This window comes from Hevea brasiliensis, chromosome 2 (genome assembly GCF_030052815.1).
Source record: "Hevea brasiliensis isolate MT/VB/25A 57/8 chromosome 2, ASM3005281v1, whole genome shotgun sequence".
Lineage (NCBI taxonomy): Eukaryota > Viridiplantae > Streptophyta > Magnoliopsida > Malpighiales > Euphorbiaceae > Hevea > Hevea brasiliensis.
This window is the reverse complement of record NC_079494.1, coordinates 123,416,359-123,440,319: the sequence shown is the minus strand read 5'-3', so window position 1 is coordinate 123,440,319 and position 23,961 is coordinate 123,416,359. Positions and strand designations below refer to the sequence as shown.

The window sequence follows — 23,961 nt, the reverse complement described above, 5'->3', positions numbered from 1 at the left end:
TTTCAGAGACCTTTCTATGTCCAATCCAGACACATCCTGAAAATTCCAAACTTAGTCACTCCTCCCCAAATCAAGAAAATCTTAAATAAGGAATACCCTTAAAAAAGGATGGGTATATAAGGATTTGGATGCCCCAGATTCAAGGGCTCTCAACCAATGAAATTGAAATCCAGCAGAAAGAACATGAATAGACAGGCTTGACTAGCCAGCACCAGTATTTGCAATGCATTGATCCGCGATACCAAAATTTCCCAAATTCTGATAATTTTCAACATTAAAAAGATAATCTTTATGGCTATTTTTAAGCAGGCCAAGCCAATTGTGTTCCTGATGTCACATTACCCAAAATTTAAAAACTGAGTCTTCTGTGCGCCCTCATCTCCATGACTCCATTTGCTACGCAATATCAATAGAAAGCTGTTCCTGTCCAAGAGGTATAAAACCAAAACAGAAAGTACCACCAAGCCGTCTCTCCAAGAAATTAGAAAGGAGATTCCTTGTAACCCCTGAGAGCATGGAAAAACAGCCATAAAGCAAGAAAACCACCGCATCCTCACCACCACCAATCTGCAGAGATTGGAATCCCCTGGCCCTAACCCCCTAAATCAAGAAATTACAAGCTTAAAAGAAACAAGAGAATCCTCACATTTTCACTCAAGAGTGTCCCAGATGAAGCAAATGTCCCATCTTGACCACACTCCATCAACGCCAGGCAAATTCAAGATCGACAAATCTCCATATCCATACAACCGAGTCAGATGGCCCTCATCTTTAGCTAAACTCACATTCTGGTCTTTTGTCTTTATTGGCTTGATTTTCCTCTTCTTTTATCGACCCCCTTCATCATCCACCAATCCTCTACGGTACGATCCATCACGCCGCTCTCTTCGGACTTCCTGGGGCGGCTCCACTTGGGAAAAATGGGTACGAGCCTCCGCCAGAAGTCGGTCTCGGAAGGGGTTCTCTGTACTCGTCACTGGCGCTTGGTTCGTCGGGACACAAGTCTCTGCAACTTTGAAACGCCGCGGCGATGGTGTTCTGGGGCTTGACAATTTCAACGATTACTATGATCCATCTCCGAAACGTGCTCGCCAAGCTCTTCTTGAACGCGCCGGGGTTTATATTGTGGAAGGGGACATAAATGATGTGTCTTTGTTAAAGAGGCTGTTTAAAGTTGTGCAATTCACACATGTGATGCATTTGGCTGCTCAAGCTGGGGTCAGGTATGCAATGGAAAACCCTAGCTCTTATGTGCATAGCAATATTGCTGATCTTGTAAGTTTGTTAGAAGTTTGTAAAGATGCAAATCCACAACCTGCAATTGTATGGGCGTCTTCTAGTTCTGTTTATGGGCTTAATACAAAAGTACCCTTCTCCGAGCAAGATAGAACTGATCAACCTGCTAGTTTGTATGCTGCTACTAAAAAGGCTGGAGAGGAAATTGCACATACGTATAATCATATTTACGGTCTTTCCCTTACTGGGTTGCGATTTTCACTGTTTATGGGCCATGGGGTAGACCGGATATGGCTTACTTCTTTTTCACTAGAGGTATTTTGAAAGGAAAGAGTATACCCATTTTTGAAGCGGCCAATCATGGGACCGTTGCTAGGGATTTTACTTACATTGACGATATTGTCAAGGGTTGCTTGGCTTCATTGGATACTGCAGAGGAGAGTACTGGGAGTGGTGGGAAGAAGAAGGGGCCCACACAATTGAGAGTTTTCAATTTGGGAAATACGTCTCCTGTGCCTGTTACTGATCTTGTGGGCATTTTGGAAAGGCTTTTGAAAATGAAGGCCAAGAGGAATATTAAGAAGTTACCAAGGAATGGGGATGTTCCGTTCACACGCCAATATTAGTTTGGCTCAGTGGGAACTTGGATATAAGCCCACCACAGATCTGCAGACAGGGTTGAAGAAATTTGTGCGATGGTACCTCAGCTACTATCATGTTGGAGGGAAGAAGGCTGATGCATGATGATTTTAATTCTTTCAGTTCTGTGGACGGGTACTCGAAAAAATTTCTTGTTCATTATGATTCTTGTGATCGTTTTTTCTTGACATTTCTATGGTTGAACATAGCACAATTATTTTCTTTCCATCTATGTTCAATTGATGCTGTAAGGAGGCATACCACGTCCTATGTTGAAGAAGATTTTGTGATTGGTGGATATTGTTCAATGGGCATTCCCAGACTTGTATCAAAAGTAAAACAGAATCTTCAGTTTATTCTATTTCTATTTTTTTAAATATGTAACTGTTGTACTTTCATTTCTAGAATTCATGACTGGTAGAGCATTTGTTGATTGTTTTTTGGCATTGTGAATTCATGACTGGCAGAGCATATCTTATGTTGATTTTTGGACATGTATCAGTTTTATGCAATTTCAATAAAACTGTACATGATGACGGTGATTTTTCCATTTTTTGTTCTCTCGTTCAGTGACTCAAAATTTTGTTAGGATATACATGTTGTATTTTGCTGCATTTACGCCTTTTTTTCCTGTTTAATGCAAAAATTATGCTTTTAGAAGCAGCTTGCATGTGATTTGTTCTTCTACTCTTGATTCAGAATTCAATTGCACCTTCCTTTTGGTTTTTGTTGCTTAGTGAATTGTAGATCATAGTTTCAAGTAACATTTAGCAGTTTATTTGATTTTTCAGCATAAAGATTATATTTTTCATTTTCACATTGGACAGCTGCAAGTTTTAATTATCTGGTAAAGAATGATGCTATGAGGTCACATGTTCTGGCATAATTGATCTAATTTTGTTTGTTCCAACCTCAAATTTTATATTTGAGAGGAGTTGAGTTAGAATTCTGGAAGAGAGTTCTGCTTTAAGCGATAGTAGTGCAATTAATAGGCTGCAGAATACTCCAATCAGGATTGTCAGCTTCACTGCCACTTGCATGTTTAGTCCGACCATGTACTGTTTTCAATATAATATAATGCATGTTTGTTTGAATTTCACCTTTCATTTTGCCACTGAATCATCATAAGAAAGCTAATGACTTTGTTGAGCAATGAATTTGGAAATAAACTTTCCTGATTTCCTCTTTCTCATGATTGTGGAAGGCTTTCCTTAACAACTTGATGTTTTAACTTCTAAAATTTATCTTCGTTTAATCTACTCAATAATGCAGGTAATTTTTTTTTTTCATTGTTCCTTTCCTTTTCTTTTCTTCTGGAGACAAAGAATCACGAGTCTTTCTGAGAATCAACTGCTATCACAAGTCAATCCAGGTCAGAAAATTGTTAGAGAGTTGTGCTTACTTTACGAGATGTCAGCAAGAAAAGTTGCATGCACATTCATGTAAGTGGCAACCGACCAGGCAGGAGCCCTTTTTTGCAAATTTATTCATTAATTATGTGCAAATTTGCACCTCAAAAGCTTCTAGTCATATCTGGAATAAGTTCCAGAACCTAAGAAGAATATCACATGGTTGATCTGGACGTACAAATCTTGAACGTGGGAGGTTATCTACATTCTTGAATGCCATGGAAGATGTCTTAGAGCATGCATATTATTTTCTTTGTTCTTTTGAAGTGATTGTAATTCCAAGCATTGTTCTTCTAAGAAGTCACCAATGGGCAGAACTGCCAATGTAATCAACTACGCTATCCTGCTGAAAGCCAACTTGGACCTTTCTAATTTGGAACCGAACCTGAAGGAAGCCTTTTAAGAAAGTTACTAACCAAGTCAAAAGCCCAAGCATTGGAATAAGCGGCATAGGCAATGCTTTTGGAAGTTTATTATGGGAGTTTTCCTTTAGTTGAAGTTACGTGATTGTTATTTTGATGGCCTCAGTAACGCCTTTGAAGGCGAAACCTATCCACTTGCTGAAAATTTGATCTAGGGTGACGGACAGTTGCATAAGTTGGGACTTTGGAGTTACGAGACAAATCAAGCACAATAATGATCTCACATAAAAGGGTTTCAAATGGGTACCTATTTTCTGTTCTTGTTTTCCTTCTAGTGATCGGAACTCAGTGTTCATGTTTAGGGCATTTTAATCACATTGGCCTTTGGACAATACACAACACGCGACGTTGATGACATTATTTGGCTGGCTTCAAGGGACCGCAGTTGACAACTATGAAATCATTCTAGTTTCATTAATATGCACATTTGTCAGAGAGCATGTTAGGTTACATGCACCAAATATTCACAAAAATTGTACATCCCGTGATATTGGAAATAACTTGACCTTTCCACGATACATAATTACATCATAGATCTTTTTAAAGCTACTTCGATTCGTTGGACCTTGCAAGACCATATGTTCCGTCTAAATTGTCATATACATAGCATTAATGCTAAAACTTATTTGATAGAACCGTTCCATGGCCTCTCTCGTAGGTAAGTTATATACTTGTTAAAAAAAAGACTTTAAATTCAAAAAAAAAAATAAAAGAAGAAAAATTCAGTCAAGTTCCTTTCAGGGAAATCAGTAGGTCCACAACCCACATAACCACAAATCGTATCTCAAAAATCGTACTTAGTTCTCCCGCTCATTAAAATAAGGCACAACATATCAGAAATGTCAGAAGCAGAACTGAAGAAGTTCCATGACTCGAGCATTAAACGTTTCCTTGATCCTTTAAAATGCACCACCTGTATACAGGAAATAAAGCAAATTTAGAAGTAATAATCCATGCTTTGGTAAATGAAAGGAATTTAAAGCTCTGGAACTGATCAAGGACATCCTGAGAAGTTTTTAACTGTTATTAGTATACCTTCACATCCAGGGGCATTCCTCGAAATTGACCAGCCCCCTCAGGTGGTGTCCAATTGTATGTAGCACATGGTAGGAATAGCACTGAAGCACCACCAATTTCTGCTAAAAAGGCCCGTGCTTTGCTAAATCTCCGCAAATCAAAATTGGGGTCAGATTTTATGACCCAGGCAAGAGCTAACTGATCCCCAAGCATTCGAGAAGCACTCATGTACTTTGAAGTGTAAACTTCAAGTACTTCTTGAAGGAAGATTTTTGCCCTGTAACCAGTTTATATAATAATCAAGTTTCAAATACATTAGCAATTAATATCTCTGATTAGAAAGAAATTCTCAGAAAAAGGAAAGCAACAACATTAGATAAAGAACACACAAAAATTGTTTATTTTGGGTCCTACTAGAACATGGAGAAATAAGAAGCCATCCACAATAAGACTTCAACTAAATCCCTACCCAGTTGACCCATTTAACTCTGCAAGGGATTGGAGTCTGAAGAATCTTGGCGACCCAAACAAGAAGAAATAATCCCAACTCATATTATTCATTTGATCATAGATAAATAGGGAATTGCAAATTATGCACCTTAAAATCGACTTAGGGGTCCCTCTTACTGCTATAAATCCAGAATTTAAAGGTTGCTCCTTGTTGTTCCTGAAGGTTAGGGCCATGTGAAATTTTGGGAACTTTTGAAAAATGTGTTCCAAGTCATCAACCACAGCTATATCTGAGTCCGTGAAGATGTAATGACTTGTATGCCTTGGGTTCTGAGCAAGTTCCTTCAGCCTTGTGTTTAGAAAAGTCTACATTGACAACATAGAATTGAACAACAGAAGTTTAATAAATGATCAATATGCAGTTCTTGATAATTAAATAAAACATGGAAGTGAGGGATTGACAATTTAGAGAAAAACTGCAAACGGAACTATATATCAGGAAGAAAAATAGAACAAAAACACTTCAATGAATCTCATATTGGGCTTGTTGTATAAGAGGAAAGGCAAAATGCACAAAATCTTGGGCATTATAAAACCAACAGGAAGAAAAGGTTCATAGAGTATTCCTTAAGAAACAGAGCAACTACTCAGAAACAGAAACGTTCTACCTATTTATCAATGTGATGTTCTCTTACAATGTAAGATCTGATTCTTTGAAGCATTAACTTCTCCCTAGAATATTCACCCTGAATGGGATACAAAGTGACTTTATTTCTTTGCAGCAAGAGATCAGATTCTGGATCAGTAAGAATGATAACACTGCTCCGAGGCATTGTCACCTGAAATTGTACATTTGGAATAAGGATAGCAATAGCTCCTCTATTATGTAAAATTGCAAGCAATTGGATGCAATACGACTGAACTAGCCTATTAAACAGAAGTGATCAATAGATTTTAGAATGAATTCTACTAAGACTATGCAGAATGGCAAATGCTACAAATTTCAAAGGCCAAAAGGTTCTAGCTTTATTTATTATACATCAAAATCCAATTGCTTCCGAGCAAATTAATATACAGTATAGATGATTTCTTGTAGATGCTGGTAAGGTGACAATCCCTAAACTTCCACAGAAAAAATTACCTGGATAAAATTAATGAAGACATTCAAAATGGCCATTGACCTCTCTGTCTTAGTGTATGAAACATTCCCAACAGTAACAAGATTTGATGATTTACTGTCAGCATGTGAATCCAATGAAGTGTTGTAAATGGTAAACATGGTGACAAAAACAATTCTATCTCCAACATTAGAGGCACTGGGAGAGGTTAGCAAATGGGTCTTGTTGAGAGCTTTAGAGCCTGGGCCTCATGTTAAAAAAAAAAAAAAATGTTAGGGCAATATAACCAGAACTCAGTTGCAGGAAAGTTTTTCGAATGCGAAGCAACCAACTAAAAGGTAACAATCCTGAATGCAAGAAACAATATCCAAGATATGGAAATTGCAATTCTAAATCTTAATGGCAGGAGCAACATGACAAACTAGCATGCCAGGTAACAACTAACAAGTGGACGTTACAAGAAACCTTGGCATTGCAATCGATTAGGCAAGCCTTGCCCGGCAGCAGGACCAAGAAGCAGATGATCAGACTTTTTATTTCGTTTATTGGGGCCACCTTCTATAACGGAGTTGGGATGAAATTCGACAACTGCGAAACAGCAAAAATTAACTTCGAGTACCCAATAATAAAGGAACAAAACACTGCCACAAAACGATGAGAACTAGAGAGAGGACATTCACCGGAGAAGATATGGAAAATGACAAGTAGCAGAGAGAGACAAAGGAGCCATCCACCGTAAAATCTCATGCCTAAACTAATCTTTCTAAGGATTTTACAGCTCAACAACCATCGCCAACACATACCACTGCTAACGACCTAACTTCTCGTGCTCTATCCTTGAGCGAAGATTATACCAACAATTAACTAATTCTATACGCATAAATGATAAAACCCTGCAAATCCACCAAACAGGAAAAGAGAAAAGGATTTTTAGCAGAATAAAGAGAATGAGATTTCAGATCCGACGGAATTTTGATGACAATATTAACGACGTGTCGTTTCTACCTCTCGTTTTGAAGCAGCGTTCGAATTTCAACGTGCTGTAATTTCACTGGTATTTAAAAAATGACCAGAAATACCGGGCGTTTGACTGGTCCCGCCCGGCAGGAATTAAAAATAACCTTCACGTTTCCAAGCAATTAGTTTCTAACGACAAGTCGTTTGAATGATCCATCAAAGTTCACCTGAAGAGCCTGTCTGTCACGACCCAACCTATGGGCCGGACCGGCACTAGGACCTGGGCCAGCCTAAAGCCCCGAGGCCCGTAGTAAGCCTAACTGTTCATTTACCCAATTCTAAGGCCCATTTGAGCCCAATTTCAAGAAAACAAACGGACAGAGTCCGGCCATAAAAATGGACTTTCCAACGGGGAGTTTTTGACTCACCCAGCACGTAAACACAATATCTGATCATTTGGGGAGCTCAGCTCACCCTCCACATACTCATCAACATAAAAATAAATGGGAGCTCAGCTCCCTCATCCAATCCATCAAACATGTATAGCATATTAAGTTTACAGGTCCCAAAATAATAATTTAGTTTACAGACCCAAACCAAATAAACATTTCTAACACATGCGGAAATTCTAAGATTTAACAAGTTTATACAAACAGTAATAATTGACCTGCGAGGGAGAAAGCAGGTTAACCTCAAAAAATATCCTCCTGTGGCCTGTAAAAATTTTTGAACAGGAGTGAGCGTTCGACTCAGAGAGTAAAATATCAATTTTAACCATAATCTCTATAACTATCTAAAACTAATGCAACATGTGGAATGAAGTGCAACATCAACAATAAATTCACATCATAGCATCAAAAAGGTAATTTGGAGCACTCACACACACTGTAGTATCAATCATAACATATGGGAGCTGATCCTCTATACAGCTCTCTTAAATCCAACCTGGTGCCAGCGAATTACTCAGCTCGGACTTCCACTTAATAACCAAATCGAGGGTCCCAGCGAATTACTCAAGCCGTGACTACCCCTCGAAGGATCGGGTCCCAGCGAATTACTCAACCCGTGACTACCCCGTCCTATCCATAGTCCACACCACATCACACGCACGCCAACGCACGCACACTGCTCCAAATTACCACAACAACATACATGGCACATCAACAGTTATGAATGCAACATAAATCGTCACGACCCAACCTATGGGCCGGACCGACACTAGGACCTGGGCCAGCCTAAAGCCCCCGAGGCCCGTAGTAAGCCTTAACTATTCATTAACCCAACTCTAAGGCCCATTTGGGCCCAATATCAAGAAAACAAACGGACAGAGTCCGGCCATAAAATGGACTTTCCAACGGGGAGTTTTCGACTCACCCGACCTGTAAACACAATAAACAATCCATTGGGTAGCTCAGCTCACCCTCCAGATACTCATCAACATAATAATAAATGGGAGCTCAGCTCCCTCATCCAATCCATCAAACAGACTTAAAATATTAAGTTTACAGGTCCAACATGAATATAATATTACAGACCAATTTCAAATAATTACTGCTAACACATGCGGAAATTCTAGGAGTAATTAAAATTACACAATATTGATAAACAACCTGCGAGGTAAAAAGGCAGGTTAACCCAGAACAAAATATCCTCCTGTGGCCTGTAAAAATTTTTGAACAGGAGTGAGCGTTCGACTCAGAGAGTAAAATATCAATCTTAACTATAATCTCTATAACTATCTGAAACTAATGCAACTTTGAGTGAAATGCAACATACACAACATTTTCACATCATAACATCAAAAGGTAATTTGGAGCACTCACACACCTGTAGTATCAATCATAACATATGGGAGTGATCCCTATCTGACTCTCTTAAATCCAACTTTGGTGCCGGTGAATTACTCAAGCTCGGACTTCCACTTAATAACCAAATCGAGGTCCCAGAATTACTCAAGCCGTGACTGCCCCTCGAAGGATCGGGTCCCAGTGAATTACTCAAGCGTGACTGCCGTCCTATCCATAGTCCACACCACATCACCGCACGCCAACGCACGCTGCTGCTCCAAAATACCACAACAACATTCATGGCATATTAACAGTTATGAATGCAACATAATTCGTGCCTAGAGTTTAACTAAATAAATATATGCATATAAGTGATGCATGGGCATGCTGAACATATAATAATATCGAAATTACAATTAAAATTAATATTTTACTCACAGACTTGACGACAAATTACTGTGGCGGCTGGGCGGAGGAAGAAGGCTGTCCCGGCTCACCTGACAATCATATTACATTTATTTAATACAATCTGACTCAATACAAATAAAGAAAAAGACCAATTAAGTCTTAAGTCGTGCCGAAAATCCGTGAGTCTCCCTATACCTAGGACCTACCCAACTGCAAAAGGGCTAAAAACGCACTTCTATACTCACAATCCATACATCAACAGTTCAATCATATCACACAGCCCCTCCTGGGCCCATCAAATCAATCATCCATCACAATATGTAAAATTTCAATTTAGTCCTTATAATTGATCATTTTTGCAAAAACTGCTCAAATAAGCTCTAAAAATTATAAAACTCGCTTGCATGGTCCTTAGAAATATTACTAAGCTAGTGCAAAATGAATCGTAATTTTCTAAGCTACCACGAATATTTTATTGATTTTTAATCCTATTTAAGCACAAGACAATTACGAAAAAGCAAGGTTCGGGTTTACCTTTGCCGATTCTGACTTGAGGCAGCGCTGGGATGCCTGACAATGGGGGGGTAGCCAAAACCTCGATCCAATTTGGAGACTTTTCCGGTAGCTGGTCTGACCGGAAATTCACAGATCCGGACAACTGTCGAATTTCAGCGAATTGTGGATACCAACACGAAGCCCAATAATCATAAATAAAAATTAGGGTGTTACATTCTTCCCTTACGAGAAAATTCGTCCTCGAATTTTACACAAAGCGAGAATAAAGTACATGATTACACATTGAGCAGATAAGGGTACTTGCTACGCATGTCCGTTCGACTCCAGTGCACTCTTCCACTGACTGGCTCCTCAACTAAACCTTAACCATAGGGATCTGTTTTGATCTTAGATGTCTCACTTGGTAGTCCACTATTGCTACAGGTTGCTCCTCAAATGTCAAGTTCTCCTTTAGTTCTATTTCATCCGACTGTAGTAAATGAGAATGATCGAGAATTTATTTCCTTATCATGGAGATGTGAAACACGGGATGAGCGTGAGAAAGGTTGGGTGGTAGCTCCAAGCCGGTGAGCAAGCTGCTCAACTCTATCGGTAACCTCAAAGGTCCGATATACCGAGGTGCCAACTTTCCCTTCTTTCCAAATCTCATGACTCCCTTCATTGGAGAAACCTTGAGAATACATAGTCGCCTTTGCAAACTCCACATCCCTCCGTGCAGGGTGCATAACTCTTACGCCTCTTGAAAAGTGTCCTCGATCGTTCCACGATTAAAGGAACTACCTGCAAGTGTCTTGCACTAGGTCTACATCATGCACTTTCGCTTCCCCATTTCTGTCCAACACAGAGAGACCTACACTTTCTTCCATATAATGCCTCATAGGGTGCCAACCCTATCTTTGGAGTGATAAGCGTTGTTGTAGGCAAACTCCACGAGCTAGTTGCTCATCCCATCGACCTCCAAAATCCAAGACACTCATGCGAAGCATGTCTTCGATGTTTGGATTGTCCTTTCAATTTGTCAGTGCATGCGAGGTGGAAAGGCATCTTGAAGTTCAATTGTGTGCCAAGTGCCTCTGCAACTTTCTCCAAAAGCAGAAGTGAGCTGGGGCCCTGTCGGATATTATGGAAGTCGGAACTCCATGCAATCGACTATTTCTCGAATGTAGAGCGGGCATCTTGTGCCCTGAGTATGTAGTCTTCTGAGTAAGAAGTGGCTGATTTGGTCAAGCGGTCTACAATTACCCATATCGAATCATATCCTCGCGTGATGCGAGGCAACCTTGATCCACAAAATCCATAGTAATCATTTCCCACTTCCATTACGGGATAGGGAGCTCTTGCACTTCACTGACGGTCTCTGGTGTTCAAACTTCACCTTCGACAAGTTAAGCACTTGGACACAAAGTCTGCTATGTCTCTCTTCATGCCATTCCACCGGTAGCTATCTTTCACATCATGGTACATCTTGGTGGAACACAGGTGGAATCTTGTCTGATGTATAGTGTACCTCTCGCATGATTTCATTCTGAGGTTGTCCACATCGGGCACACATATCCTAGAACCTTGCAATAGCGCGCCATCATTGGCAAATCCAAACTCACCACCTTCACCTTCTTTGTACTCTTTCTATGATCTTCATCGGTTGTTGGTCTGTCTTTGGGAAACTCTAACTCTGTCCCTCAAGTCGCCTCGAAAAGTGAGCCAACAATACCCCTCATCTGAAAGATCCAGGATTAAACCTTGATCCATCAACTCATGTACTTCTGAATCAACGGTCTCTTCTCTGTGAAATGTCGCCAAACTACGGAAGATTTTTACGCTCAAAGCATCTGCCACAACATTGGCCTTCCCAGGTGGTCTTGGATGGTGCAATCATAGTCTTTCAGAAGCTCCATCCATCTCCTCTTTCTCAAGTTCAAGTCCCTCTGTTGGAAGATGTACTTCAAACTCTTATGGTAGGTGTATATCTCGCACACTTCACCATACAGGTAGTGTCTCCAGATTTTCAGTGCAAAGATTACAGTAGCCATTTCCAAATCATGGGTGGGGTAGTTACTGCTCATGCCTCTTCAGGTGCCTTGAAGCATAAGCCACTACTTTTCCATTACGCATCAAGACACACCTAGGCCAACTCTGGGCGTCACAATACACGGTGTATCCTTCACCACTCACGAGTAGTGTCAACACGAGGCGGTGGTTAGACACTCCTTAAGCTTACGGAAACTCACCTCACGATCCATCTGTCCAAATGAATGGAACATTCTTCTGGTCAACTTAGTTAGGGAGCCGCTATTCGGAGAAATCTTGTACAAAAGCGCTTTGTGTAGCCGACTAAACCCGAAAACTTCGCACCTCGATGGTATTTGTAGGCCTAAGCCAATCGATTCTGACTTCAATTTTCTTGGGATCCACTTGAATGCCGTCTCTAGAAACCACGTGTCCCAAGAATGAGATGCTTTCTAGCCAAAATTCACATTTTGAAAATTTGGCATATAGCTGGTGCTCCCTCAAAGTCTGCAACACCATTCTCAAGTGCCACACGTGTTCTTCCTCGGTTCGCGAGTATGCGAATGTCATCTATGAATACGATGACAAAACGGTCCAAAAATGGCTTGAACACCCTGTTCATCAAGTCCATGAAGGCTGCTGGTGCATTAGTGAGTCCAAAAGACATCACCAAGAACTCATAATGACCATATCTTGTCCTGAAAGCCGTTTTGGACACGTCCTCATTCCTGATTCTCAATTGATGGTAGCCTGACCGCAGGTCTATCTTGGAAAAGAATCTAGCTCCTTGGAGCTGATCAAACAAATCATCGATCCGAGGAAGTGGATACTTGTTCTTCACAGTCACCTTGTTCGGTATGCGTAGTCGATACACAACCTCAATGACCCATCCTTCTTTCTCACAAATAGAACAGGAGCACCCCAGGGTGAAGTGCTCGGACGTATGAAACCCTTGTCCAAGAGCTCCTGTAGTTGCTCCTTCAGCTCTTTCAATTCTGCTGGTGCCATCCTGTAAGGTGGCATCGATATGGGGTTTGTACCCGGAATAACATCAATGCAGAACTCTATTCCCCTTTCTGGTGGCAACCACAGAAGCTCTTCGGGAAGACATCCATAAATTCTCTGACAACAGGAACATTTTCCATGCTGACACCTTCTACAGATGTATCTCTCACTAATGCCAAATACCCTTGGCATCCACGCCTCAACATTTTTCTAGCACTAATTGCTGACACCAAATTATATGGAGCCACGCTCCTGTCACCATCAAAACTAAACTCTTCCACATCAGGTATGTGGAAATACACCTTTTTGTTCCTGCAGTCTAAGGTGGCATAGTGAGTTGCCAACCAATCCATCCCCAGGATTACATCGAAATCCATTTCTGGTAGAGGAACCAAGTCTGCTGGGAGGATCTTTCCTTCCACTAATACTTGGCTAACAGGAAAAACCATATCTACATCTATGTTGTCACTAAGTGGGGTAGCTACCGACAAAGGGCATTCTAAGGTTGTAGGGTTTCTACCCAACCTCATGGCAAACACAGGGGAGACAAATGAGTGCGTAGCACCCGGATCTATCAAAACACGAGCCTCATAGAGCAGACTGGAAGAATACACCACAAGCGCATTTGAAGCTTGAGCATCCTGGTGGGTCGGTGAAAACCCGAGCTTGACCCCTACCCACGATACTAACTTCTACCTCTGATCCGCCTCCAAATCCACGTCCCCCTTGTCCTCGGTACATTGCCCCAGGTATTGCTGCCATGTTGGAAGCACCGGATACAAGCTGTCGAGGAACATTCGCATGAGAACCTGTGACCCCATCGTGGCTCATTGAACATGGGGCATTCTCTAGCAAAGTGACCGGTTGGCCACACACAAGCATACTCTGATCCCATCAAACAAGGTCTGAATGTCCTCTTCCACACTGTGCACAAGGTGCCAAGGAGGATCTGAACCGGACCCGAACTCATGTACCCGGCTGTACCACTGCTGGATCCGTACCACAGTGCGAGATCCTCGTGGTCGGTGTGCGAAACCACTTCTCTTGCTCCTACCCTTTCCTCTGTAATTACCACAGCCTGCTGTCAGGAGTACCCATGGAAGGGACACACGAGGAACCCTGCGCTCTGTTTTTCTTTGCTCTTCATTGTCATCCACGGCATAGCTAATCTCAATCATGCAGCTCGATCAACCACCACATCAAAGGCGATCCGACATCATGGCCGAGTTCGCATACCTCTGTCAAGCCCCTTTAGGAATCTTTTCACCTTCATAGTCTCTGTAGATACTGTTGTAGGGGCATATCTGCTCAATTCCAGAAATTCTGTAGCATATTCATCTACAGACCTGCCATTCTGTCTTAAGGCCTCAAAGGCCCACTTGCCCGATCTCTGAAGCTTTACGCACAAACCGATTGATAAAAGTTCCACAAAGCGAGCCCATGTCAAACCCTCCATCGGGTAACACGTAGTCATTCATCCATTGTCTAGGCATAGGCCCCATGACATCTTTGCACACACTCTATCAGTCTTCTATCAGTCAACTGTAATTCTGTTCCTGCCTGTCTGCAGGAATCTAAAAACCGGTATGCATCGTCTGACACATCATAGGTACCAGGCACCAACTTCTTAAAATTTATGATCTGTTTGTAAGGTTCTCCTCTTGGTGCGGTGGACTGCTGCTGCTGTGGAGGGTGGACCATATATTGAGCCATCATGTCGATGGTTCTCTGCAGACCAGCTAGAGTAGCTGCCATGGGGTCCATGGGACCCTGTGCCATGAAAGACTGTTCTTGAGCGTGGGTGCTGCTCTTCTACTTGGCGGCTCTAGGCCTCCTACCCGCCTCCTCGGGCGGGCGCCTCATCTGTCTTGACACCTCGTCGAGCACATCAGTTACAGTGCGATGGCGGCTCTCACCTTCTACGCATTTTCACGAAATTCAGCGACATTAGCCCACAAAATTCAAAATTGCACATTGCACTCTATAGACTCATATTTACACACAATATATGAAGCGAAACTAGAAGCAAAGACGACAATGCAAGACGAATATGGACCCTATTTTTCCGCATGTGACTCCTATTAGACTTTTCCCAACACTTTAGACAACTTTTCCCTAGGAATCTGGAGCCTAAGCTCTGATACCACATTTGTCACGACCTAACCTATGGGCCGGACCGGCACTAGGACACAGGCGACCTAAAGCCCCGAGGCCGTAGTAAGCCTTAACTATTCATTAACCCAACTCTAAGGCCCATTTGGGCCCAATATCAGAAAACAAGCGGACAGTCGGCCATAAAATGGACTTTCCAACGGGAGTTTTCGACTCACGACACTGTAAACACAATAAACAATCCATTGGGAGCTCGGCTCATCCTCCACATACTCATCAACATAATAATAAATGGGAGCTCGGCTCCTCATCCAATCCATCAAAGCAGACTTAAAAGATTAAGTTTACAGGTCTAACATGAATATAATATTACAGACCAATTTCAAATAATTACTGCTAACACATGCAGAAATTCTTGGAGTAATTAAAATTACACAATATTGATAAACAACCTGCGAGGTAAAAAGGCAGGTTAACCCAGAACAAAATATCCTCCTGTGGCCTGTAAAAATTTTTGAGCAGGAGTGGCGTTCGACTCGAGAGAGTAAAATATCAATCTTAACTATAATCTCTATAACTATCTCAAACTAATGCAACTTTGTAGAGTGAAATGCAACATACACAATATTTTCACATCATAACATCAAAAGGTAATTTGGAGCACTCACACACCTGTAGTATCAATCATAACATATGGGGTGATCCCTATCTGACTCTCTTAAATCCAACTGGTGCGGTAATTACTCAAGCTCGGACTTCCACTTAATAACCAAATCGAGGTCCCAGATTACTCAAGCGTGACTACCCCTCGAAGGATCGGGTCGGCCAATTACTCAAGCCGTGGCGCCCGTCCTATCCATAGTCCACACCACATCACACGCACGCCATACGCACGCTTTGCTCCAAATTACCACAACAACATTCATGGCACATTAACGATTATGAATGCAACATAATTCGTGCCTAGAGTTTAACTAAATAAATATATGCATATAAGTGATGCATGGGCATGCTTGAACATATAATAATATCGAAATTACAATTAAAATTAATATTTTACTCACGGACTTGACGACAAATCACTATGGCGGCTTGGCGGAGGAAGAAAGGCGTCGGCTCACACGACAATTATATTACAATTATTTTATACAAATGACTCAATACAAATAAAGAAAAGACCAATTACGTCCTAAGTCGTGCAGAAAATCCGGTGAGTCTCCCTATACCTAGGACCTACCCAACTGCAAAAGGGCTCAAAACACACTTCTATATCCACAATCCATATATCCACAACTCAATCATATCACACAGCCCCTCTGGGCCCATCAAATCAATCATTCATCACAATATGTAAAATTTCAATTTAGTCCTTATAATTGATCATTTTTGCAAAAAGCGCTCAAATAAGCTCTAAAAATTATAAAACTACCTTGCGGTCCTTAGAAATATTACTAAGCTATTGCAAAAAGAATCGTAATTTTCTAAGCTACCACGAATATTTTATGGATTTTTAATCCTATTTAAGCACTAGAAAATTACGAAAAAGCAAGGTTGGGTTTACCTTTGCGATTCGACTTGAGGAATGCGCTCGGGATGCACGACAATGGTGGGATAGCCAAAACCTCAATCCAATTCGGAGACTTTTCCTAGTGGTATGCATGCGTAGGAAATTCACAGATCCGGACAACTGTCGAATTTCCGCGAATTGAGGATACCTACACGAAGCCCAATAATAATATATAAAAATCAGGGGTGTTACAGTGCCTAGAGTTTAACTACATAAATATATGCATATAAGTGATGCATGAGCATGCTGAACATATAATAATATCGAAATTACAATTAAAATTAATATTTTACTCACAGACTTGACGATGGTCACTGAGGCGGCGGAGGAAGAAAGGTCGGCTCACCAGACAAATTTATTAAAATCATTTAATAAAATTGAATAAATACAAAAAAATAAAAAGACCAATACGTCCTAAGTCGTCAGAAAATCGTGAAGTCTCCCTATACCTATGACCTACCCAACCTGCAAAATGGCTCAAAACACACTTCTATATTCAAAATCCATATATCCACAGTTCAATCATATCACACAGCCCCTCCTGGGCCCATCAAATCAGTCATCCATCACAATATGCAAAATTTCAATTTAGTCCTTATTATTGATCATTTTTGCAAAAACTGCCCAAATCAGCTCTAAAAATTCTAAAACTTTGCCCGCGGTCCTTAGCAATATTACTAAGCTATTGCAAAAAGAATCATAATTTTCTAAGCTACCACGAATATTTTACGGATTTTTAATCCTATTTAAGCATTAGAAAATTACATAAAAATAAGGTTCGGGTTTACCTTTGCCGATTCCGACTTCGGGAACGCGCTCGGGACGTCTGACAATGGGGGGCTAGCCAAAACCTCAGTCCAATTCGGAGACTTTTCCAGAACGGTCCGTTCGCCTAATTTCGTAGACCCGGTCAACTGTCGAATTTCCGCGAATCGAGGATACCTACACGAAGCCCATAACACGGGGGTTAGTACATAAATTTTTCAGAATTTTCTAAGCTCATTTAATGCTCGGAAAAACACTGCGAAGTTCCGTGGGACCCACCAAAAAATAGTGTCGAAAAAATTCGAAATTTATGTTGTTGCGAAGCTCTCGACGAGTGGAGCGTGCTGGTAGCCTCGGTTTTCTCGTGGGATTCATGATTTTCGAGAAATCTAGCCCAAAAGTCGAAATGGGCTAAAATCTTCCCGAGCAAAAATCGGACAAACCGCTAGATGGATTTCGGCGTTTTTGGTGTCTATGGAAAGCTCTCGCCGAGTAGATGATTTTAGACATAAGACCCGGTCCAATTGGTGGCCGGATCGACCGGATTTTGGCCGAAGAAGCCGAAACGCCGCGCGCGCAGGGGAGGGGCGTTCGCGCGCGTTTTCGGCCGTTTGGGGCGGCCGTTGGGACAGACTTGGAGGCGCGCTGCGAGGGGGACGCAGGGAGGCGGGTGGCCAGGGAGGGGAGGAGAGAGAAAAGAGAGAGAAAAGGGAGAGGGAACGTCGCGCGCGGGAGGAAGAAAAAGGGAAGAAGACCGGTCCGATTCGATCGATCCGATCCGGTCCGGTTCGATTCGGCCGGTTCGATTCGAAATACAGAATTTTGAATTTTTACTCTGCCTCGGGACCGAAAACGAGGTCCAAAAATTCCAAAAAAATTTCAGAAAATTCAGAAAAATACGTAGACTCCAAATATATTTTTAGTTTTGCCACGTGGTCTTTAAATTAATTTTAAAAATTCATCAAAGTTTATATTTTCGGAAAATCGAACCTGATTTTTAAAATCCGAAAAATCTCAAAAAAATTCCTAAAATTTAAATAAAATTAAAATACCAAAAATGCACATAAAATTTAAAATTTTGGGGTGTTACACTGTCGTTTTTATTTATTTTATTTTTTTTTTAAATTGCCAAGAAGCATTACATAGAACTACAGCCATCAGAGACAAAAGCCTTAAAAATGGGGAAAGGAAAAATGGGAAAAGGATTGGCTATTACATGGAAGCCGGTTGCTTAATTGAAGCTTTGAAAGGTTTTGAGCAACCCCATTACCTTCTTTTATGATATAAAAGAATTGAACCGCTTCAAACTGATGAGAGAGATGCAAAATAGATTAAACTGAGGCTTGAATTTCCCAACAAAATTCGATTGACCATTTTTAATGGCAGAAATCAAGTCTTCTGAATCAGATTCAATGATTATAGATGTGCAGGCCATAGATTTAGCTAGATTTAAAGTTCTAATAATAGCTTTAGCTTCTCCTTGAAGAGCTGAATTACAGTGAATAACCTTGACCACTCCATCTACTAACCTGCGTTGGAAATTCCTGACAGCAAGTCAGCAACCCCAATTGCTGCTCTGGTAGAACCCCCATTCCACGCCACATCACAATTAAGCTTAAGAGTACCTCTGATTAGGGGACTCCAGCCATAACCAGAAGCCACAGAAGTTTTGGATGAACCACTGACCAGCTGGGAATTGTCAACAAGATTTTACAGATCATTAAGGACTTCTTTTATGCGTTTAAGGCATACTTCCCTCAAACACAGCTCTATTCCTTTCTTTCCAAATTCACCAAACTGTAACAACTACTACTACTGTAACAAGTACTACAATCAACACATCCTTGCGAAGCTTGCCGTCCTTTACTTCGTCCACCATGATCAACCACCATTCACCAAAAGATGTGAATCCAACAACATTTGGTTTAAAGGCACAAGGACTTGCAAACCAAGATGCTCTCGCATGGTTAAACAGCAATAGCACGCGTTCAATTGATCCAATTTCCTTATTGCATATTGGGCAGGATGGATTAATTTGAATGCCCCTGTTTCTCAGATTGCCCCCTCTCTGGAAGAGCATTTAGACTGGCACGTTGAATAGCCACAACAGCTTGAATTTAAAATCTCATCAATTGATTAATTTGATCAACATTTAACTTGTAATCTCAACAATTTAAAATTTTTAAAGTAAAAAAAAAAACAACTGGCAACATGAGTCTGAAGCTATCAACTGAAAAATTATAAAGAAAATTTCTAGCTGGGGACGTTGAAAAACAAAAGATAGATCAATCTGAAACATGAAATTCCCTTCGCCACTTAAGTGTTTGTAAGAGTCAACACTAACATCAAAAAAACTGAGATCAGCTTATCCAAGAGTAAGTTCATGAAAGAGCTGTAATCCAAATATATCTTCACTATGCCACAAGGGTACTGGCGGTGGTTGATTCACTGCAGAAAGAGAGCCACTCCATTAGCTAAAAGTCAGACTAGAAAATCGTATACCCAATTAAATTAAACTATACAAGGGGTTGAGAAGCTAATCGAATAACATGGTGGGGTAGACGATTATAAAAGTGAATAAGATCAATACTTAAAAGACATGATACTGGACACAGCTTACAGACATACAAAATATATCCAACCCTTTTAATGTGTAAAATATATATATAGCCTAATGAATTATGTATAACAATTAAGTTTTTGTCTCTAAGATTGAAGAAAATATTCAATACCATACACATAAATATACAAAAGTAACATTTAAGCCAATGTGGACTTAGCACAGCAACAATAAGGAATGGCATATACAGGAAAGAAACTATTGGTTTCTTTGATTATGGAAAAAAGCCACTGCATTATCATATACTATTAATTGAATGCTAATTGATGTATCATTTGCCAAAGTATTTGATAATAATTACTATGCATCTTAATATTAAGATTTACACGGAATTCCTGCCTTAGCCTTTGCCAACTTTTATCAAACGCAACATTCTGAACTATTTTTCAATTAAGATGCATGATGCAACACATTGTAAAAGATTATATTGCAATGATTACACTAGTAAATTACAATCTTTCTACTAGACACAGAATAACCAAAACCAGTATGATCTTATCCACGCTGAAATTATCAATTAAAAGTTCAGGCAGAAGGGCATATACTCACTATTTCCACACTGGTGGAAGCTTCTTAGTCTTCTTGTAATAACGAGCTAGGCGATGGATCCTGCTCTCAACCAAAATCAACCTAAATTTGGAATCTTTATCCTTTCTGTTCCTCTCCAGATGTTTCCTAATTGCAACAGCTTTCTTGATGAGGTGGTACAAATCTTCAGGTATTTCAGGAGCAAGTCCTAGCAAAGTATAATAGGCAAATTAGATACAAATGATAAAAAATTTGAATTAATAAAATAGAAACAGCATCAATAAACGTCTACCATGCGCCTTTAATATCCGTAAAATCTTGCTCCCAGTAACACTCTTCACTTGAGCAATCCCATGAGAGTCACGAAGGATGACACCAATTTGAGATGGTGTCAAGCCTTTCTTTGCGAACTTGCAGATGTTATCCTCGACCTAAAATAATAAGAAATTCAACACGATAAAATAAATAAATAAATAAAATAAAAACCAACCTTCAGAACAAAACAATAGAATACAACTAACAGTGAACAACAGCATACAAGCGTTACAGTTTGAAATTAGGGGAAACAAAAAGAAAGCACAATTGAATTCAAATCAGTATAGAATAAAATGCTCAGAAAAGGAAAAATCAAATAATGGGTTAAAATTTATTAGGGTCAAGGGTGCTCACATCCTGAGGAGAAATTTTGAGCCAACTTGGAGGGGTTCTCTTATAAGGCAAAGCAGATGCTGAAATACCCTTACTGGAAAGCAAACAACACAGAAATCAAATAAACTTTTTCCACACTTACAAATAATCTTGATATTGTTTGGAAAAATTAATCAAATACAAAACACACCCTCGACTGTGCATGCGACCCATGGTGGCGGACTGAGTATATTTGCTGCCTCTCGCGCTTCCTTTAGCTTGATCCCAGAAACCCTAGTATCAGAATCACAATTAGGGCTTTTATACTTTTTATTCCTTTTATTTATTTATTTATTTGGATTGCCATGGGTTTTTTTTTTTTTTTTTTTTTCGAAAGGTAGACTTCAATAATAAACAAGTCTATGGACAATTACAAAAAAAGGCCTAGCTAAAAAGCCTCTGCCAATTAAACCCAAGAAACAATAGGCCCAAGCCAACAATCAAGAACCCAAGGCTAAACGGGTGGTATCCTTTGTGTTTTAAGCTTTTTGCATCTGCCTGGCCCAGAGAGTATCCGTTGGTCCATAAACGGACCTAACTATCAAATCAGTATTCCCTGACCCAATCACCCATAACGCAAAAGAAACCCATCCCATCAACAGTTCAGTCCTTTGTCGAATCCAAAATATGAAAGGACAAATGTGAGGATTATTCAGCATTTGCATTCCCATTATAATGCACCTTCAATCCTTTCCATATTCATAGTGGGGTTAGACAAGTAAGCAGAAAGCAGAAGTTTTAAAGCATGTGATTAATGTAATCCTTCATCTCATAACAATTTTTGCTACGGATGATTGATGGAAGCTAATGGGTTTGTGGTCTCTACTACCAATGTCGGTTATAGCGTTGTTGCATTGTTATTGGCCATTCTGGTTGGAGGGGAAGAAAAGAATGGATAAAGAGGGGGAAAGATTTATGTCATTTGTGCTCTCCTCTCTCATGATATAAATAGTTATTTTCCCAAAGGCACGAAATGTGAAGCCTTCTCTTATAAAAAAATGTGAAAGTGTTAGATTTCTTTTGGAACCTAAAAGAGCTTGGAAAAGTATAATAGTAGGTGAATAAAGCACGCAGCTTTCACTAACCATTGTTTACTTTTTTGTTCTCAATAATTGCTTTACAGTGAAACCTTTTCAGCTGAATCACTGAAATTATTAAAAAAAATCAAAAAACAAGGGGAGGGAAAAAGTAGACTTATTAGATAGGCAGATTTTTTGTAATAAAAAAAAAAAAATCTGAAAACAAAAAATACTTTTTTTAATGCTTTAGGAATAAGCTATTTCCTGTGTGTTCATGCATAGACAGTAAGGTTTTGGCCTTTTTGAAGTGCTCAAACATAGAAAAGAGGGTGGGAGTGTGAAATGTGAAGATAAAGAATAAAGATGGGTCCTTTTCGAACATTATCTTGCCCTGAACCTAGGTAGTTGGATGTATTATTCCAGGATGCAACAAAATTTTAAAGCGCACTGTGTCTCTCTCATGCATTTTGATTTTATTTGTGGGAAACAATCAAGTATCAAATCCCTGTATGCTTTTTCACTTTCCCCTCTGGATCTCCATGGGTGTGCAATATGTACACACAGTGGAATAAAGGGGCGACTGTAAAAGCTGAAAGGATGGAAATGTAAGGGTATCCTTTCCAAGAAGTGTAAATGAGCAATCCAGCAAGGTTTTCTTCGGACAAAAGGCTAAAGGAGACATATCAATCACTTTTGTGCCTGGATTGGATTTTGAATCATAGCAAAAGGATATGATTTTTCCCATTAAAGTCACAACTTCAATCATAACCAGTCAATCTCAAGTTGTTTTCTATGGTGGGTAAGGAAATTTGGTATGTGGAATTTGTTAAATTATCAATGTCAGCTATGCCTAGTCTATACTCTCCAAGGAAATAAAACTATTAATCATCATAATAAGAAATGTGGATGCTACAAAAATGGTTGGTTTTGGGACTAAATCAACTTAAAACACTTGGGAAATTACAACCTTTTTGTACACATTATGCAATAAGCCTTTGAGCTTTACCATGAGATGATCACGGACAGCTGGTGTAACTACAAAATCTGTCCTTTTGATTGTTTCAAATAATGGGTTCACAAGCTCTGTAAGAAGAACTGGGTCCTTCTTCCTTTACTATTGGAGACAAGAAAACATGAATTTCGACTTCACATGGAGCTGAACAATGTGTCCATAATCAGGAGTGTTCAACCATTCAGGAACACATGCAGGGCCATGAAGTGATCAGGAACATGTAGCTTTGGAATATAATTTCTCATCCAAAGTGGATGTGCATAGAAAGATCAGATCAACTGACACCTTTCCTGTTGGAGTTTAAATCTATCCTCCCTCAACAATCTAAAAAAAAAAAAAAGGGAAATAGATCTTTAAAATGGGAATTTTTATGAAATGGTTTGAAAATTGAAATAAATTTCTATAACACATGATTAGAAATTTATGTAGCACTGAATTTTCTTCCACCTACCTTGCTCTTTTTCTCATCAGTGTAATAGTGTCTGCAGTCAATCTCGCCTGTGCCAGTAGCAATCAGTTATGGCATTGTCATGGGCCACCCATTGAAGTGGAGTTATATGGAAGGCACCATAAATAAATACATTTTATTTATTTATTTATGCAAAGTTTGGCATCATATTCCTTTTGAAAATGACAATCTCCTAATATTTGCTCTCCTTTTCCATGTTCTATATATATTA

General features: G+C 40.0%; 2 protein-coding genes, 1 long non-coding RNA gene and 1 pseudogene across 4 annotated transcripts; 1 reads left to right on the top strand and 3 right to left on the bottom strand.

Moving 5' to 3' along the window:
• Positions 1-220: 220 nt before the first annotated feature.
• Positions 221-2,425, top strand: LOC110663005 (UDP-glucuronate 4-epimerase 3-like; annotated as a pseudogene).
• A 1,862-nt stretch (positions 2,426-4,287) lies between these two features.
• LOC131177677 (uncharacterized) lies at positions 4,288-7,315 on the bottom strand. Of its 2 annotated transcripts, none has more exons than XM_058142784.1 (7): positions 6,972-7,315; positions 6,757-6,879; positions 6,315-6,538; positions 5,869-6,012; positions 5,322-5,539; positions 4,742-5,000; positions 4,288-4,619 (listed from the first exon to the last, which is right to left on the bottom strand). In XM_058142784.1, exons 1-7 carry the CDS (start codon positions 7,090-7,092, stop codon positions 4,491-4,493), a joined length of 1,218 nt encoding a protein of 405 aa, XP_057998767.1. In that variant the 5' UTR covers positions 7,093-7,315; the 3' UTR covers positions 4,288-4,490. The 2 variants fall into 2 exon arrangements, with proteins under 2 accessions (XP_057998767.1, XP_057998773.1); XM_058142790.1 differs by having other exon boundaries at positions 6,315-6,532; positions 6,972-7,314.
• Positions 7,316-8,688: 1,373 nt separating this feature from the next.
• On the bottom strand, positions 8,689-17,526 carry LOC131170789 (uncharacterized). Its single transcript, XR_009141561.1, has 3 exons — positions 17,439-17,526; positions 9,474-9,532; positions 8,689-8,908 (listed from the first exon to the last, which is right to left on the bottom strand). It is a non-coding gene; the product is annotated as an uncharacterized LOC131170789 (long non-coding RNA).
• Positions 17,527-19,696: 2,170 nt separating this feature from the next.
• Positions 19,697-21,555, bottom strand: LOC131177676 (40S ribosomal protein S13-like). Its single transcript, XM_058142776.1, has 5 exons — positions 21,402-21,555; positions 21,233-21,305; positions 20,856-20,994; positions 20,585-20,771; positions 19,697-19,863 (listed from the first exon to the last, which is right to left on the bottom strand). The coding sequence occupies exons 1-5, from the start codon at positions 21,422-21,424 to the stop codon at positions 19,830-19,832; spliced, it is 456 nt and encodes a 151-aa protein (XP_057998759.1). The 5' UTR covers positions 21,425-21,555; the 3' UTR covers positions 19,697-19,829.
• Positions 21,556-23,961: the final 2,406 nt, after the last annotated feature.

Coding starts and splice junctions, on each gene's coding strand:
- LOC131177677 (XM_058142784.1), bottom strand. CDS start 7,092: ATGTGTTGGCGATGGTTGTTGAGCTGTAAAATCCTTAGAAAGATTAGT. Junction 6,013..6,314: donor TCTTCATTAATTTTATCCAG/GTAATTTTTTCT, acceptor GTACAATTTCAG/GTGACAATGCCTCGGAGCAG. Junction 5,001..5,321: donor ACCCCTAAGTCGATTTTAAG/GTGCATAATTTG, acceptor AACTGGTTACAG/GGCAAAAATCTTCCTTCAAG.
- LOC131177676 (XM_058142776.1), bottom strand. CDS start 21,424: ATGGGTCGCATGCACAGTCGAGG. Junction 20,995..21,232: donor TCAAAATTTCTCCTCAGGAT/GTGAGCACCCTT, acceptor TTATTATTTTAG/GTCGAGGATAACATCTGCAA. Junction 20,772..20,855: donor ACGGATATTAAAGGCGCATG/GTAGACGTTTAT, acceptor ATACTTTGCTAG/GACTTGCTCCTGAAATACCT.